The sequence below is a fragment of the Oncorhynchus keta genome, chromosome 26 (assembly GCF_023373465.1).
Source record: "Oncorhynchus keta strain PuntledgeMale-10-30-2019 chromosome 26, Oket_V2, whole genome shotgun sequence".
Taxonomy (NCBI): Eukaryota; Metazoa; Chordata; class Actinopteri; order Salmoniformes; family Salmonidae; genus Oncorhynchus; species Oncorhynchus keta.
This window is the reverse complement of record NC_068446.1, coordinates 39273128-39288452: the sequence shown is the minus strand read 5'-3', so window position 1 is coordinate 39288452 and position 15325 is coordinate 39273128. Positions and strand designations below refer to the sequence as shown.

Genomic DNA, 15325 nt, shown 5'->3' with positions numbered 1-15325 from the left:
TACATTATTCTATTTTAATCTTGGGGCGGTGTGTAAGAATTGCCCTGGCATATTTTGGGTCCCAGTTTATCCCTGGGGTTAATTGGTTCACTAAACGAATATCTATGATAATTCCTGATTCCTTGGTCCAGTCTAATCTTGGTGGGTTTAAATGAATGAGAAGTGAAGCTTTATTGTAATGTTTGAGTTAATAATCTTGTGTCTGGATGTAAATGGCAATAGTTCATGTAAATAGTATTATATCATAGGAAATACTATCTGTGTAAAACGTTTAACGTATTTTTCCAGACCCCTGATGTGCAGAGAAAAAAAATGATTTGTTTAGCAATATTTTCAAACTTGTATTTATTATACAAATATTTATCAATTAAGATACATATTTTCTCAATAATAATAATAATGACTTTATGCCATGGCAGAGCCCAGGGGGAAATTTCCCTTTAAGATTCAAATATTTATCATGGTTACAGTATTTCGAACTGTTTATTTGCTGCAGCAGATGTTAGTTGCCCTTGTTCTCATAACGGATTAATTCTCACATTGAGTGAATATCCTACTTTAGTAAATGTTGCCCCCTAGTGGTCAAATTGTATTGATTAGAAAGTAATCTCATTCCTCGACGCTTCAGCTCCAAATGCGCTATTCAATGAAAGGCCCATTGTAAACAAAAGCACTGCACTTTACTTTTAAAGGTATTTTGCTCTTGAGCAGATATCCGCAGCGTTTAACGTGAATGTGATCTCCTCACTTGTCAGGGTTATTGCATTTAAAAAGGCGTACTGTCGACCAGTGCGGTGCGTTTTGTCGAAAATGCGCCTTTGATTGAATTCCGGCCGCCGTCTTCTTTTATATTGTCACTACAGACCCTGGTTTGATTCCAGGCTGTATCACAACCGGCCATGATTGGGAGTCCCATAGGGCGGCACACAATTGGCCCAGTGTCGTCCGGGTTAGGGTTTGGCCGGGGTAGGCCGTCATTGTAAATTAGAATTTGTTACTAACACACCTAGTTAAATAAAGGTTAAATAAATCAAAAATAAAAATATTTTGCTTGTCTGTATTCTATTCGATGGTAGAAAAGGGACCACAAGTAGCTGTGTGTTTATTGGGTTGATGGGAGATGAGTTGCGGGCCTGAGAGCCTTGATGAGAGAACTAAGGTCATAACATAACTAGCCCCGCCCCCTCATCTTTCCCTATGGAATTATTCCTTTGTCTTTTTCCTTTGTTTTGTTTACAACTCTTATAGATGTACAATGATGTCCTTAGAATGTAGAATCCCAACTTGGCATGATGTAATAAGTCATCATGTGTGTTTTTTGGTTAGGGTTAAATTAGGGTGAACACAACACAATACAGTTATGTGTGGGGGAGGGGATTGTATTGTGTATTCCTTGCTAACCTGTGTTTGTGTGCAAATATCCTGCAAACCAAGGTGAACAGAAATGATCATCATTCATGGTTCTTTCCATACAGTTTATTGTCCACAATGTGGTGACATGCTCATGCCTCTGCATTGATCCACAGAGGATAAAACTGATGATATTCATCTCTTAGCACGGTCAAAAACAAACAGAGACAGGAACTTGTTTGACTCATGGCCTTGTATCACCCTGAGGAGAAAAGGGAGGTGGATAGAGAACTGGGTCCTATCAGGTTTAACTAGTGCTAGCTGTATGTGTCAAAGATCAGCCTGGTCTCATAGATTAGATGTAACAGAGTAAATGTAAATCTGAGATGCTCAAATTGGCATGATATGTTCAGTTTGGTATGGTTACATAAGACAGACGGTTACTGTATGGTGATTGGTCAGAGTGGATGGGTGGCGTATGACGTGAACGTCTAGCAACTCAAAGGTTGTGTGTTTCAATCTCATCACGGACAACTTTAGCATGTTAGCTAATTAGCATGTTTTGCAGCTACTTACCCCTTTTTAGCAACTTTGCAACTACTCAGCATATTAGCTAACCCTTCCCCTATAACCCTGACCTTAACCCTTTAACCTAACTCCTAACACTAACCCTAAGCCTAGCTAACGTTCGCCACCTAGCTAACGATAGCCACAACAAATTGGAATTTGTAACATATCACACGAAATGTATGATGGAAATCCACAAATGAATACATACCATACGAATTGGAGTGTCACGTTTTTACATTTCCTATGTGTTACCTCTACCCCTGAGTCCAGGTTGCAGAGATGGGTTACACAGAGAACAGCTCCATGGTCAGGGCTGTTAAGTATCTCAGGTAAGGCCCGAGCCAAGGCTATATAGTCATCTCTGTGCTGTTGGGAGTGCTTTGGGTGTTTAATAATTAATACTTAATAACTCTTGGAAAACAACAACAGTACAATACCACGCTCATCTTTTACATTCATTTTCTAATAAATCCACACTCCTATGTTTTCACAGTTTCTGTCTGTGTTTGTGTGGAGGTCCCAGTCGGGTTGGAGGAGTGGCGGAGGGTGAGGAGGGCGTGTTCAGTCGAACAGCTTGGCTGCTATGGCTTTGCCGTCGTACTTGGAGTTCTTGCCGTTGAACTCGGAAGGCAGGATGTCCGCGTCAAACTCCTTGTAGTAGTTGTCCAGCTCGTCTCCGTGGACAAACACCTGATTGGCAGACAGAATGTTGGACCTGTGAACTAAAATGTTCTCACCAAATATGATTTGTTATTTGTATTCGTGTATTTACCGTTACCTGTATATTACCGGTTGATTAAGAACCCATTCACCTTGTTATGTAGTGACATAAGGCAGGTAACCTAGTGGTTAGGGCGTTGGGCCAGTAACCGAAAGGTTGCTTGATTGAATCCCTGCGCTGACAATATAAAAGTCTGTCGTTCTGCCCCTGAACAAGGCAGTTAAACCCACTGTTCCTAGGCTGTCATTGTAAATAAGAATTTGTTCTTAACTGACTTGCCTCTCTCTCTCTCTATATATATATATATAAAAAGGATGAATTCATTCTTTCATGTTCTCTCTCAGGGCCTGTTTCACTCACTCTCTCCAGCAGCTTGCCCTTCATGAGTGGCTTGACCACGTTGTAGGTGGTGGTGAAGTACCAGGGCTGGTGGATGAAATGGACCGCTTTGAAACGGGCAGGGAAGGAGTCCTGAAACACACAAGTGGAAGAGAGGGTCAGAAGAGTTACAGATCTCACCACCACTATGGCCATAAGCATCCTTATCACGCCAAGAACGGAAAGGGAAAGTTGAACTGTTGAACTTTGCCATAAAGAAAAAAAACAGCAACCACTTTTACCAGAGAGTGAATTAATGTGCTGCGTGAGTAGAATCAGATCCTACCACTACCACCATTGGTGCAGGTAAAGTTTTCAGGCCCATAAAAATAGAATTCAGGCCATCATTGGGAAGACAATCCATTGGTTTAAAAATGATTAAATGGATTAAAAATCCATTGTTTTGTATCCTAATAAGGTAATGTTCTGCTCAGTATTCCCCCGGAATGGGTTTGTGAAAGTGACCTGCAACATGTCCACCATCTTCTTGAGCTCAGTGGGTTTGATGCCGGAGGCCTGCTGCATGGTGAAGCCCTTGAAGTTCTCAATGATGCAGAATCCGTTGATCTGAGTCTCCTCGTTCTCTAGCAACTTCTCCAGGATTACACAGTAGGCACGGAGGATCTGGTGAACACACACACACACACACACACACACACACACACACACACACACACACACACACACACACATAGTGACACAACACACACACACACACATTCACACAACACACACACATAGTGACACGACACACACACACACAGTCACACACATACACACAGTTGTCAACATTTCAGAAGAATTTATAAAAACCAAACCACTCTCTTGATTATGATTTTCAATAATAGAGGCTTTGTTTTAATTGTCTTTCATAGCAACATGACTTAATAGACCACACGCTGGGGCATACGTTTCAGGCCAGAAAGACAACTAAAACAAAGCTTCTATTATTGAAAATCATAATCAAGTGATTGTTGGCCTTTTTTGTAATTTTTTAAAAACATTTTTATGTGATCTATTTTTTGGTTCCAAGCACCCTTTTTACTTGTCTACACAAATGCATTTAGAGTTGTAAAAAAAAATATATATTTTGAGCACGTCAAACATTCTGTCTGCCAATCAGGTGTTTGTCCACAATCCTTCACTGAACGTGAGCTAGGCCTTTTGATAACCACATATTTCAATTTAAATTCAAGCTATTATTATCAAGGGCTTGTCCACCTGATTACAATTATCAATAACTCCCATTGCTGCTGTATGTCTATTAAAACATTGCTCCTGTCATGTTTTAGTGCCTTGTGGAGACCACCAATGTATCTCAAATGGATGCCTTGTGGAGACCACCAATATATCTCAAATGGATGCCTTGTGGAGACCACCAATATATCTCAAATGGATGCCTTGTGGAGACCACCAATATATCTCAAATGGATGCCTTGTGGAGACCACCAATATATCTCAAATGGGTGCCTTGTGGAGACCACCAATATATCTCAAATGGATGCCTTGTGGAGACCACCAATATATCTCAAATGGGTGCCTTGTGGAGACCACCAATATATCTCAAATGGATGCCTTGTGGAGACCACCAATCTCAAATGGGTGCCTTGTGGAGACCACCAATGCTCAAATGGGTGTGTGGAGACCACCAATATATCTCAAATGGATGCCTTGTGGAGACCACCAATATATCTCAAATGGATGCCTTGTGGAGACCACCAATATATCTCAAATGGGTGCCTTGTGGAGACCACCAATATATCTCAAATGGATGCCTTGTGGAGACCACCAATATATCTCAAATGGATGCCTTGTGGAGACCACCAATATATCTCAAATGGGTGCCTTGTGGAGACCACCAATATATCTCAAATGGGTGCCTTGTGGAGACCACCAATATATCTCAAATGGGTGCCTTGTGGAGACCACCAATATATCTCAAATGGGTGCCTTGTGGAGACCACCAATGTATCTCAAATGGGTGCCTTGTGGAGACCACCAATATATCTCAAATGGATGCCTTGTGGGAACCCAGGTCCCCGCTAGACACCTCGTCGAAGGTGATCTCTTCGTAGTCCCAGTTCTCGATGTTGAAGAGCAGCACGATGCGGCCGTACTTGTCTCTGCTGGACAGGATGCCTGGGTAGCCGGCCTCGATGGTGCTGCGGACAGCCTCGGGGGTCAGGTTCTCGAACAGCTCAGGATAGTCTCTCCTGAAGCGCACATAACCTGAACACGGACACAGGGTCATCAACATCAGATAGACTCTGGCCAAGTCAGGATGACTTAAGCAGACAGGAACTTCAACACACACATATGTTGGGTTTAATCAAACTGTACATTTCATTCCAATGGTAAGGTTCAAAATGATCATGTGCATAGCTGACTTAAGCCGGGTACCAAATATTTTTGTGCTCCCTTGGCAACTCCAACAGTACTTGGCTATACAGCAACATATTGAGGTGGCAGGTAGCCTAGTGGTTAGAGCATTGGGCTAGTAACCCAAAGGTTGCTAGATCGAATCCCTGAGCTGGCAACGTAAAAATCTGTCGTTCTGCCCCTGAACAAGGCAGTTAACCCACTGTTCCTAGGCTGCCATTGTATATAAGAATTTGTTCTTAACTGACTTGCCTAGTTAAATAAAGGTAAAAAATATGTATGTATTCGGGACCAGGCTATTGTAAATAGCCTGTCATTGGAAGATAAAACAATTTTAACACATCACCTCAGCTTTAATGAAATAGACAGAAAACTTTACCACTGAGCTGCACTACATACAGTACAGTAGTTTGTGGGGACCCACCCTTCATGAGGTCAAAGGCTCGGGGCACGTCGTATTTCCTGGCACGGATGAAGCGGACCAGCATGCCGTCAGGCTTCTCTCCGAAGGTTTCCAACACCCCCTTGGCCAGGTCGTCCCCAGCATCCGCCGTCTCCTTGATAATTCCCCTCAGCTCCTTGACCGCCAACGCCCGCTTCTCGTCTGTCTCATTCAACTCATCCTTGGCCTGTAGGGAACCAACAACGCATCAGTCAGTCAATCTCAGACCTGGATGAGGTCTACAACCCCAGAACCTGGATGAGGTCTACAACCCCAGAACCTGGATGAGGTCTACAACCCCAGAACCTGGATGAGGTCTACAACCCCAGAACCTGGATGAGGTCTACAACCCCAGAACCTGGATGAGGTCTACAACCCCAGAACCTGGATGAGGTCTACAACCCCAGAACCTGGATGAGGTCTACAACCCCAGAACCTGGATGAGGTCTACAACCCCAGAACCTGGATGAGGTCTACAACCCCAGAACCTGGATGAGGTCTACAACCCCAGAACCTGGATGAGGTCTACAACCCCAGAACCTGGATGAGGTCTACAACCCCAGAACCTGGATGAGGTCTACAACCCCAGAACCGGATGAGGTCTACAACCCCAGAACCGGATGAGGTCTACAACCCCAGAACCGGATGAGGTCTACAACCCCAGAACCGGATGAGGTCTACAACCCCAGAACCGGATGAGGTCTACAACCCCAGAACCGGATGAGGTCTACAACCCCAGAACCGGATGAGGTCTACAACCCCAGAACCGGATGAGGTCTACAACCTCAGAACCGGATGAGGTCTACAACCCCAGAACCGGATGAGGTCTACAACCTCAGTACCGGATGAGGTCTACAACCTCAGTACCGGATGAGGTCTACAACCTCAGAACCGGATGAGCTACACAACCCCAGAACCGGATGAGGTCTAAAACCTCAGAACTGGAGAGGTTTCAGCTTCCAGAGCGTCCATTTTTAGGACATACATTGTACTGTGTGCAGAGGATAGTGTTACATGTTCATGTGGCATCTACATATTATACTGTCATGACTGTCCTTGTCAGTACGCTGTCATGACTGTTCTTATCAGTATGCTGTCATGACTGTTTTTGTCATTGCCCTTTGCAAAGAAATGGCCCTTTTGGGAAAAATTCTGTCACAATTAAGTGTAGTTCTTTTGGAGACCAGAGAGGGAGTTTGTACAGGTTGTCTGGACTCCAGTTGAACAAGACGGTGTTAGGCCTGATGACCGACGGCGATGAGTCAGCCTACAAGGAGGAGGTTAGAGTCTTAGCCAGGACAACATTCTCTCAACAACCTCTCTTTGGTCAGTCAGACAAAGGAGCTGATCGTGGATTATAGGAGAAAGAGGTCAGAGCACGGCCCCATAAACATCAACAGGGCTGTTGTGGCGCGAGTTGAGAGCTTCAAGTTCCTTGGTGTCCACATCACTAAGGACCTAACATCGTCCACACACACCTGCACAGTCGTGAAGAGGGCACGGCAGTGCCTCTTCCCCCTCAGAAGACTGAAAAGATTTGGCATGTGCCCCCGGATCCTCACAAAGTTGCACAGCTGCACCATCGAGAGCATTGTGACTGGCTGCATCACCGCAATGCGCTACAAAGCGTGGTGCGGACAGCCCAGTACATCATTGGGGCCGAGGTCCCTGCCAGCCAATACCTCTATATCAGGTGTTGTCAGAGGAACGCCCGAAAAATTGCCAAAGACTCGAGCCAACCAAGCAATAAGACTGCTAAATATCCAAACTGCTAACTAGTCAATCAATGGTACTATCTGCACTGAGCCTATGCACACTCACTAGACTTTTAACAGTGTATCGAAAAAGTATTCAGACAACTTGACATTTTCCACATTTTGTTACGTTACAGCCTTATTCAAATGAATTAAATAAAACTATTTCCTCAGCAATCTACACACAATACCACATAATGACAAAGCGAAAACAGGCTTGATCATCCTTGAGATGTTTCTACAACTTGATTGGAGTCCACCTGGGGTAAATTACATTTATTGGACATGATTTGGAAAGGCACACACCTGTCTAAATAAGGTCCCACAGTTAACAGTGCATGTCAGAGTAAAAACAAAGCCATGAGCTTGAAGGAATTGTCCATAGAGCTCCGAGACAGGATTGTGACGAGGCACAGATCTGGTGGAAGCTTAACAAAACATTTCTGCAGCATTGAAGGTCCCCAAGAACACAGTGGCCTCCATCATTTGTATGTGGAAGAAGTTTGGAACCGAGAATCTTCCTAGAGTTGGCCGCCTGGCCAAACTGAGCAATCGGGGGAGAAGGGCCTTGGTCAGGGAGGGTTCAGGGAGCCTGAATGCCAAGTGTCACGTCTGGAGGATACTGGGCACCATCCCTACAGTGAAGCATGGTGGTGGCAGCATCATGCTGTGGGATGTTTTTCAGCGGCAGGGACTGGGAGACTAGTCAGGATTGAGGGAAAGATGAACGGAGCAAAATGCAGAGAGATACTTGATGAATCTGCTCCAGAGCGCTCAGGACCTCAGACTGGGGCGAAGGTTCACCTTCCAACAGGACAACAAACCCAAGCACACAGCCAAGACAACGCAGAAGTGTGTGTAGATTGATGAGGGGGGGAAAAGCTATTTAATCCATTTTAGAATTAGGCTGTAACGCAACAAAATGTGGAAAAAGTCAAGGGGTCTGAATACTTTCTGAATGCACTGTATACAAACCATATACACACACATTACATTGACACTCCCACACAAAACCCAAACACGTTCACAAACACTACATACGCACACACATAACACACTGACACAACACAAACACACATACATACACATTACACACACACACACTTTTACGCTCATCATTTGCCGCTGCTACTCTGTTCTTTATACTCTTATTATTATCTATCCTGATGCCCGGTCACTTAACCCTGCCTTCATGTACAGATCTACCTCAAATACCTTATTATTATCTATCCTGATGTCTAGTCACTTTACCCTGCCTTCATGTACATATCTACCTCAAATACCTTATTATTATCTATCCTGATGTCTAGTCACTTTACCCTGCCTTCATGTACATATCTACCTCAAATATCTTATTATTATCTATCCTGATGTCTAGTCACTTTACCCTGCCTTCATGTACATATCTACCTCAAATACCTTATTATTATCTATCCTGATGTCTAGTCACTTTACCCTGCCTTCATGTACATACCTCAAATATCTTATTATTATCTATCCTGAAATATCTTCATTACATTATCTATTATTATTATCTATCCTGATGTCTAGTCACTTAACCCTGCCTTCATGTACAGATCTACCTCAAATACCTTATTATTATCTATCCTGATGCCCGGTCACTTTACCCTGCCTTCATGTACATATCTACCTCAAATACCTTATTATAATCTATCCTGATGCCTGGTCACTTTACCTTCATGAACATATCTACCTCAAGTACCTGGTACTGCTACTCCCTGTATATATATATATCCATTCTTTGGTATTTAATTTGATTCCTTGTGTAAATTATTTCACTGTAATGTCTACACTAGTTGTATGTGATTTGATTTGTGGTTGCACTTGAGTTTGTGGTAGGGCTTAAGATGTGAAGTGAATCTACAGCGTGAGGCTTGTGTGAGACAGTGACCACAGACCTTCTGCACTGTGTGGTCAGGCAACTTGGCGCAGAGTCCGAACACGGGACCGTGGTCCTTGACCGTGAGGCGCTCCAGCTTGGCCCTGAGCGCCTGCTCCTCCTCTGACACCATACGGAACGTTCCACTCTGGGTAGAGAGGGGGGATAATGAGAATCATGACTTGCCAACAAAAACACTATTTGCTCACAAGGCTACCTCACAAAAATTAGGTTTAAACCTAGTTTAATCCAGGGCGTACGCCCAAAAACTCAATCCAAAAGGAGGCCTGTATCAATGGGCTTCAGTGTTAGCATTGGCTAATCTCCCTCACATGAGCGCAGCAAAGCCTGGTAAACCTGTGACTGGGATCTGTGATTAGGGGTTAATGCTAGCGATTGACAGCACCCAGTGCTAATGTGCCTGAGAAATGTGGAACTGCCATTGTCCGTGGCACAGGACGTTATGTGGTGTTGGAGTCCTAGAAACACAATCTATAGAATAGATATCCCCGTTCAAGTCAACGTTCCCTGACGGTCGGGCTTTTCTGGCGGCCATTTTGAGTGTCATTCTGTTTCTGCTGTTTGACTAACCATGATGTGGAACGCGAAGGAAGAAAATAATGACGAAGTCAGAGTGTCTATTGTGGATTGCATCCTCCTAAGGACCTTGATGGTAGATTGTTTCTGCTCTGCAATGGATGAAAAATAACCACCTGAACAGAACATGTCAGAACTGACTCCTAAACTCAACATGTATCTACATTCATCAGACTTGATACTTTTGACATTGATCTGCAATACAAACGCCACTGAATGTGTTTGAATTATTGCAGTGGGGCATGTAAGCCTGTTGCACACCAAGAGAGGAGCTTCGATGTACTTACCACGACAGCCATTTCTTCAGTTGTTTAGAGCCGCTACGTACTCACTGGAAAATAAGATGGATCTGATTATTCACGGTTGGAGAACATTGGATTCCAGGACAGCTTGAAAAAATAAAACAATGAATTTATTGTGCCCCAGGCTTACGCTCCATCTCAACCCCCTCAGCATTTGTTACACTTCAGCTCCTACACCTTTTTTTCCATCTCATTCTCCTTCTATTTTTAGGTTACCTCCATTTCAAGATTATTCTCCTGAAGTACATGTTTTGATCCAGCTGCCAACAAAACTTATCTACGTTTTCGAATTCTATGTGTCCCAAATGGCACCATATTCCCTAAATAGTGCACTACTTTTGACCAGAGCCTTATGGGACTTGGTCAGAAATAGCTCACTACGTAGTGAATTGGATGCAATTTGAGGCCTATCTTGTATCAAATACAGCACTAGACTCTATATATAGCAGGCTGTATCTAATACAACACCAGACTCTATATATAGCAGACTGTATCTAATACAACACCAGACTCTTTATATAGCAGGCTGTATCTAATACAACACCAGACTCTATATATAGCTAGCAGGCTGTATCTAATACAACACCAGACTCTTTATATATAGCTACTCTATATATAGCAGGCTGTATCTAATATAACACCAGACTCTATATATATAGCTAGCAGGCTGTATCAACACCAGACTCTATACAGACACCAGACTCTATATATAGCAGACTGTATCTAATACAACACCAGACTCTATATATAGCAGACTGTATCTAATACAACACCTGACTCTTTATATATATAGCAGACTGTATCTAATACAACACCTGACTCTATATATAGCAGACTGTATCTAATACAACACCTGACTCTATATATAGCAGGCTGTATCTAATACAACACCAGACTCTTTATATAGCAGGCTGTATCTAATACAACACCAGACTCTTTATATAGCAGACTGTATCTAATACAACACCTGACTCTTTATATAGCAGACTGTATCTAATACAACACCAGACTCTTTATATAGCAGGCTGTATCTAATACAACACCAGACTCTTTATATAGCAGACTGTATCTAATACAACACCAGACTCTATATATAGCAGGCTGTATCTAATACAACACCAGACTCTTTATATAGCAGGCTGTATCTAATACAACACCAGACTCTTTATATAGCAGGCTGTATCTAATACAACACCAGACTCTTTATATAGCAGGCTGTATCTAATACAACACCAGACTCTTTATATAGCAGGCTGTATCTAATACAACACCAGACTCTTTATATAGCAGACTGTATCTAATACAACACCAGACTCTTTATATAGCAGGCTGTATCTGTATCTTTATATAGCAGACTGTATCTAATACAACACCAGACTCTTTATATAGCAGACTGTATCTAATACAACACCAGACTCTTTATATAGCAGACTGTATCTAATACAACACCAGACTCTTTATATAGCAGGCTGTATCTAATATAACACCAGACTCTTTATATAGCAGGCTGTATCTAATACAACACCAGAGACTGTATCTAATACAACACCAGACTCTTTATATAGCAGGCTGTATCTAATACAACACCAGACTCTTTATATAGCAGGCTGTATCTAATACAACACCTGACTCTATATATAGCAGACTGTATCTAATACAACACCAGACTCTTTATATAGCAGACTGTATCTAATACAACACCAGACTCTTTATATAGCAGGCTGTATCTAATACAACACCAGACTCTTTATATAGCAGGCTGTATCTAATACAACACCTGACTCTATATATAGCAGACTGTATCTAATACAACACCAGACTCTTTATATAGCAGACTGTATCTAATACAACACCAGACTCTTTATATAGCAGGCTGTATCTAATACAACACCAGACTCTTTATATAGCAGGCTGTATCTAATACAACACCTGACTCTATATATAGCAGACTGTATCTAATACAACACCAGACTCTTTATATAGCAGACTGTATCTAATACAACACCAGACTCTTTATATAGCAGGCTGTATCTAATACAACACCTGACTCTTTATATAGCAGGCTGTATCTAATACAACACCAGACTCTATATATAGCAGACTGTATCTAATACAACACCAGACTCTTTATATAGCAGGCTGTATCTAATACAACACCAGACTCTTTATATAGCAGGCTGTATCTAATACAACACCAGACTCTTTATATAGCAGACTGTATCTAATACAACACCAGACTCTATATATAGCATGCTGTATCTAATACAACACCTGACTCTATATATAGCTAGCAGGCTGTATCTAATACAACACCAGACTCTATATATAGCAGGCTGTATCTAATACAACACCAGACTCTTTATATAGCAGACTGTATCTAATACAACACCTGACTCTTTATATAGCAGGCTGTATCTAATACAACACCTGACTCTTTATATAGCAGGCTGTATCTAATACAACACCAGACTCTTTATATAGCAGACTGTATCTAATACAACACCAGACTCTTTATATAGCAGACTGTATCTAATACAACACCTGACTCTATATATAGCAGGCTGTATCTAATACAACACCTGACTCTTTATATAGCAGGCTGTATCTAATACAACACCAGACTCTTTATATAGCAGGCTGTATCTAATACAACACCAGACTCTTTATATAGCAGACTGTATCTAATACAACACCAGACTCTTTATATAGCTAGCAGACTGTATCTAATACAACACCAGACTCTATATATAGCAGACTGTATCTAATACAACACCTGACTCTTTATATAGCAGGCTGTATCTAATACAACACCAGACTCTTTATATAGCAGGCTGTATCTAATACAACACCTGACTCTTTATATAGCAGGCTGTATCTAATACAACACCTGACTCTTTATATAGCGGGCTGTATCTAATACAACACCAGACTCTTTATATAGCAGGCTGTATCTTTTTTTTTTTTTTTTTTTTTTTTTTTTTTTTTTTTTTTACCTTTATTTAACCAGGCAAGTCAGTTAAGAACATATTCTTATTTTCAATGACGGCCTGGGAACAGTGGGTTAACTGCCTGTTCAGGGGCAGAACAACAGATTTGTACCTTGTCAGCTCGGGGGTTTGAACTCGCAACCTTCCGGTTACTAGTCCAACGCTCTAACCACTAGGCTACGCTGCTGGCCCTGACTCTTTATATAGCAGGCTGTATCTAATACAACACCAGACTCTTTATATAGCAGGCTGTATCTAATACAACACCAGACTCTTTATATAGCAGGCTGTATCTAATATAACACCAGACTCGATCATGATATCACTGACTCTGTAGCACAGTTGTTGTATGAACAGTGTCAGGCAAAAAAGTCTGAAAACCAGTCAGTGTGCAATTGATCTAGTGCATTCAGATAGACAAAGCTATTATTAAAATCATCCTGAGCTTCACATGCAGCCAAAGCTTCCCTGGATTTGTGACTGAGCTTCACATGCAGCCAAAGTTTCCATGGATTTGTGACTGAGTCAACTAAAGGGCTCCGCTTCCAAAGCTCTGAAAGCACTGGACTCAGATGCATCGTTAGTCAGAGCTACAGGCAGTGGATTCCCAGGTCCTCAATCAGGCACAAGGAAGCTAAAACATTCCCACCTGTCCAAGTTGAGATATGAACGATCAACCACAAAGTATTATCTGTTAAGCAGATTTAACCGTCAGCTTTCAACAATCGAACCTGCAGACAAGGCACTGTTCTGCCTTGTAAAATATGAGAGCAAGATTTAATGCAACACCAATCCATTTTTACTTCTTCCTCTGAGCAAAGAAACTTCCTCATCTGGGCTCCACTGGGTCCATCAGAACTGCCAAACCCCCAGCAGGGTTTGGAATGCACCACCCCCAAGGTGTCAGGGAGACGGGTCACAGTTGGTACCCCACATCGGCGGCTCCCTGGTCGGGGAAGAGGTAAAGCCTTACCTGGGGATGGAAGAGGCCGGGCACTGCCGAAAGTCACAGGAGTCAGTGTGTGGAGCAGGACGGCGGAGCCCTGTGATTGTTAACTTGGGGATTAGTGTCGTCACACTGGATTACGACCATCAGATTTCTCTAATAATCAGCATAAAGTGGAAGGAGGGACAAGAAAGGAGGGCAATGACAATGGGCCAATAGAAGAGGTGAAGGAGGGGTTAGGGCAATGACGATGGGCCAATAGAAGAGGTGAAGGAGGGGTTAGGGCAATGACAATGGGCCAATAGAAGAGGTGAAGGAGGGGTTAGGGCAACGAAGATGAGCCAATAGAAGAGGTGAAGGAGGGGTTAGGGCAATGACAATGGGCCAATAGAAGAGGTGAAGGAGGGGTTAGGGCAATGACAATGGGCCAATAGAAGAGGTGAAGGAGGGGTTAGGGCAACGAAGATGAGCCAATAGAAGAGGTGAAGGAGGGGTTAGGGCAATGACGATGGGCCAATAGAAGAGGTGAAGGAGTGGTTAGGGCAATGACGATGGGCCAATAGAAGAGGTGAAGGAGGGGTTAGGGCAATGACAATGGACCAATAGAAGAGGTGAAGGAGGGGTTTGGGCAATGACGATGAGCCAATAGAAGAGGTGAAGGAGGGGTTAGGGCAATGACGATGAGCCAATAGTAGAGGTAGGGATTAGGGTGGACTATAGTGACATGTGGGTGAAGGTAGGGGTTAGGGTGGACTATAGTGATGTGGGTGAAGGTAGGGGGGACTTAGTGACATGTGGGTGAAGGTATTAGTGACTATAGGGTGAAGGTAGGGGTTAGGTGGACTATAGTGACATGTGGGTGAAGGGGATAGGGGTATAGTGACATGTGGAAGGTAGGGGATAGTGACGTGATGTGGGTGAAAGTAGGGATAGGGTGGACTATAGTGACATGTGGGTGAAGGTAGGGGTTAGGGTGGACTATAGTGATGTAGGTGAAGG

The 15325-nt window shown here is 42.9% G+C and overlaps 1 protein-coding gene across 1 annotated transcript; it reads right to left on the bottom strand.

The window, feature by feature from the left end:
- Window positions 1-1454: 1454 nt before the first annotated feature.
- On the bottom strand, window positions 1455-14454 carry LOC118358764 (retinaldehyde-binding protein 1-like). The gene is made up of 8 exons (XM_035736689.1): window positions 14354-14454; window positions 10379-10422; window positions 9514-9642; window positions 5823-6027; window positions 5070-5248; window positions 3485-3643; window positions 3002-3112; window positions 1455-2610 (listed from the first exon to the last, which is right to left on the bottom strand). Exons 2-8 carry the CDS (start codon window positions 10388-10390, stop codon window positions 2482-2484), a joined length of 924 nt encoding a protein of 307 aa, XP_035592582.1. The 5' UTR covers window positions 10391-10422; window positions 14354-14454; the 3' UTR covers window positions 1455-2481.
- Between the last annotated feature and the right edge of the window lie 871 nt (window positions 14455-15325).

What these genes read in the sequence shown, in the direction of transcription:
- LOC118358764 (XM_035736689.1), bottom strand. An exon ending in CTGACCACACAGTGCAGAAG is followed by an intron (nt 6,028 to 9,513) that starts GTCTGTGGTCAC and finishes GGTTCCCTACAG; the next exon opens with GCCAAGGATGAGTTGAATGA. An exon ending in AGCCTTTGACCTCATGAAGG is followed by an intron (nt 5,249 to 5,822) that starts GTGGGTCCCCAC and finishes GTCCGTGTTCAG; the next exon opens with GTTATGTGCGCTTCAGGAGA.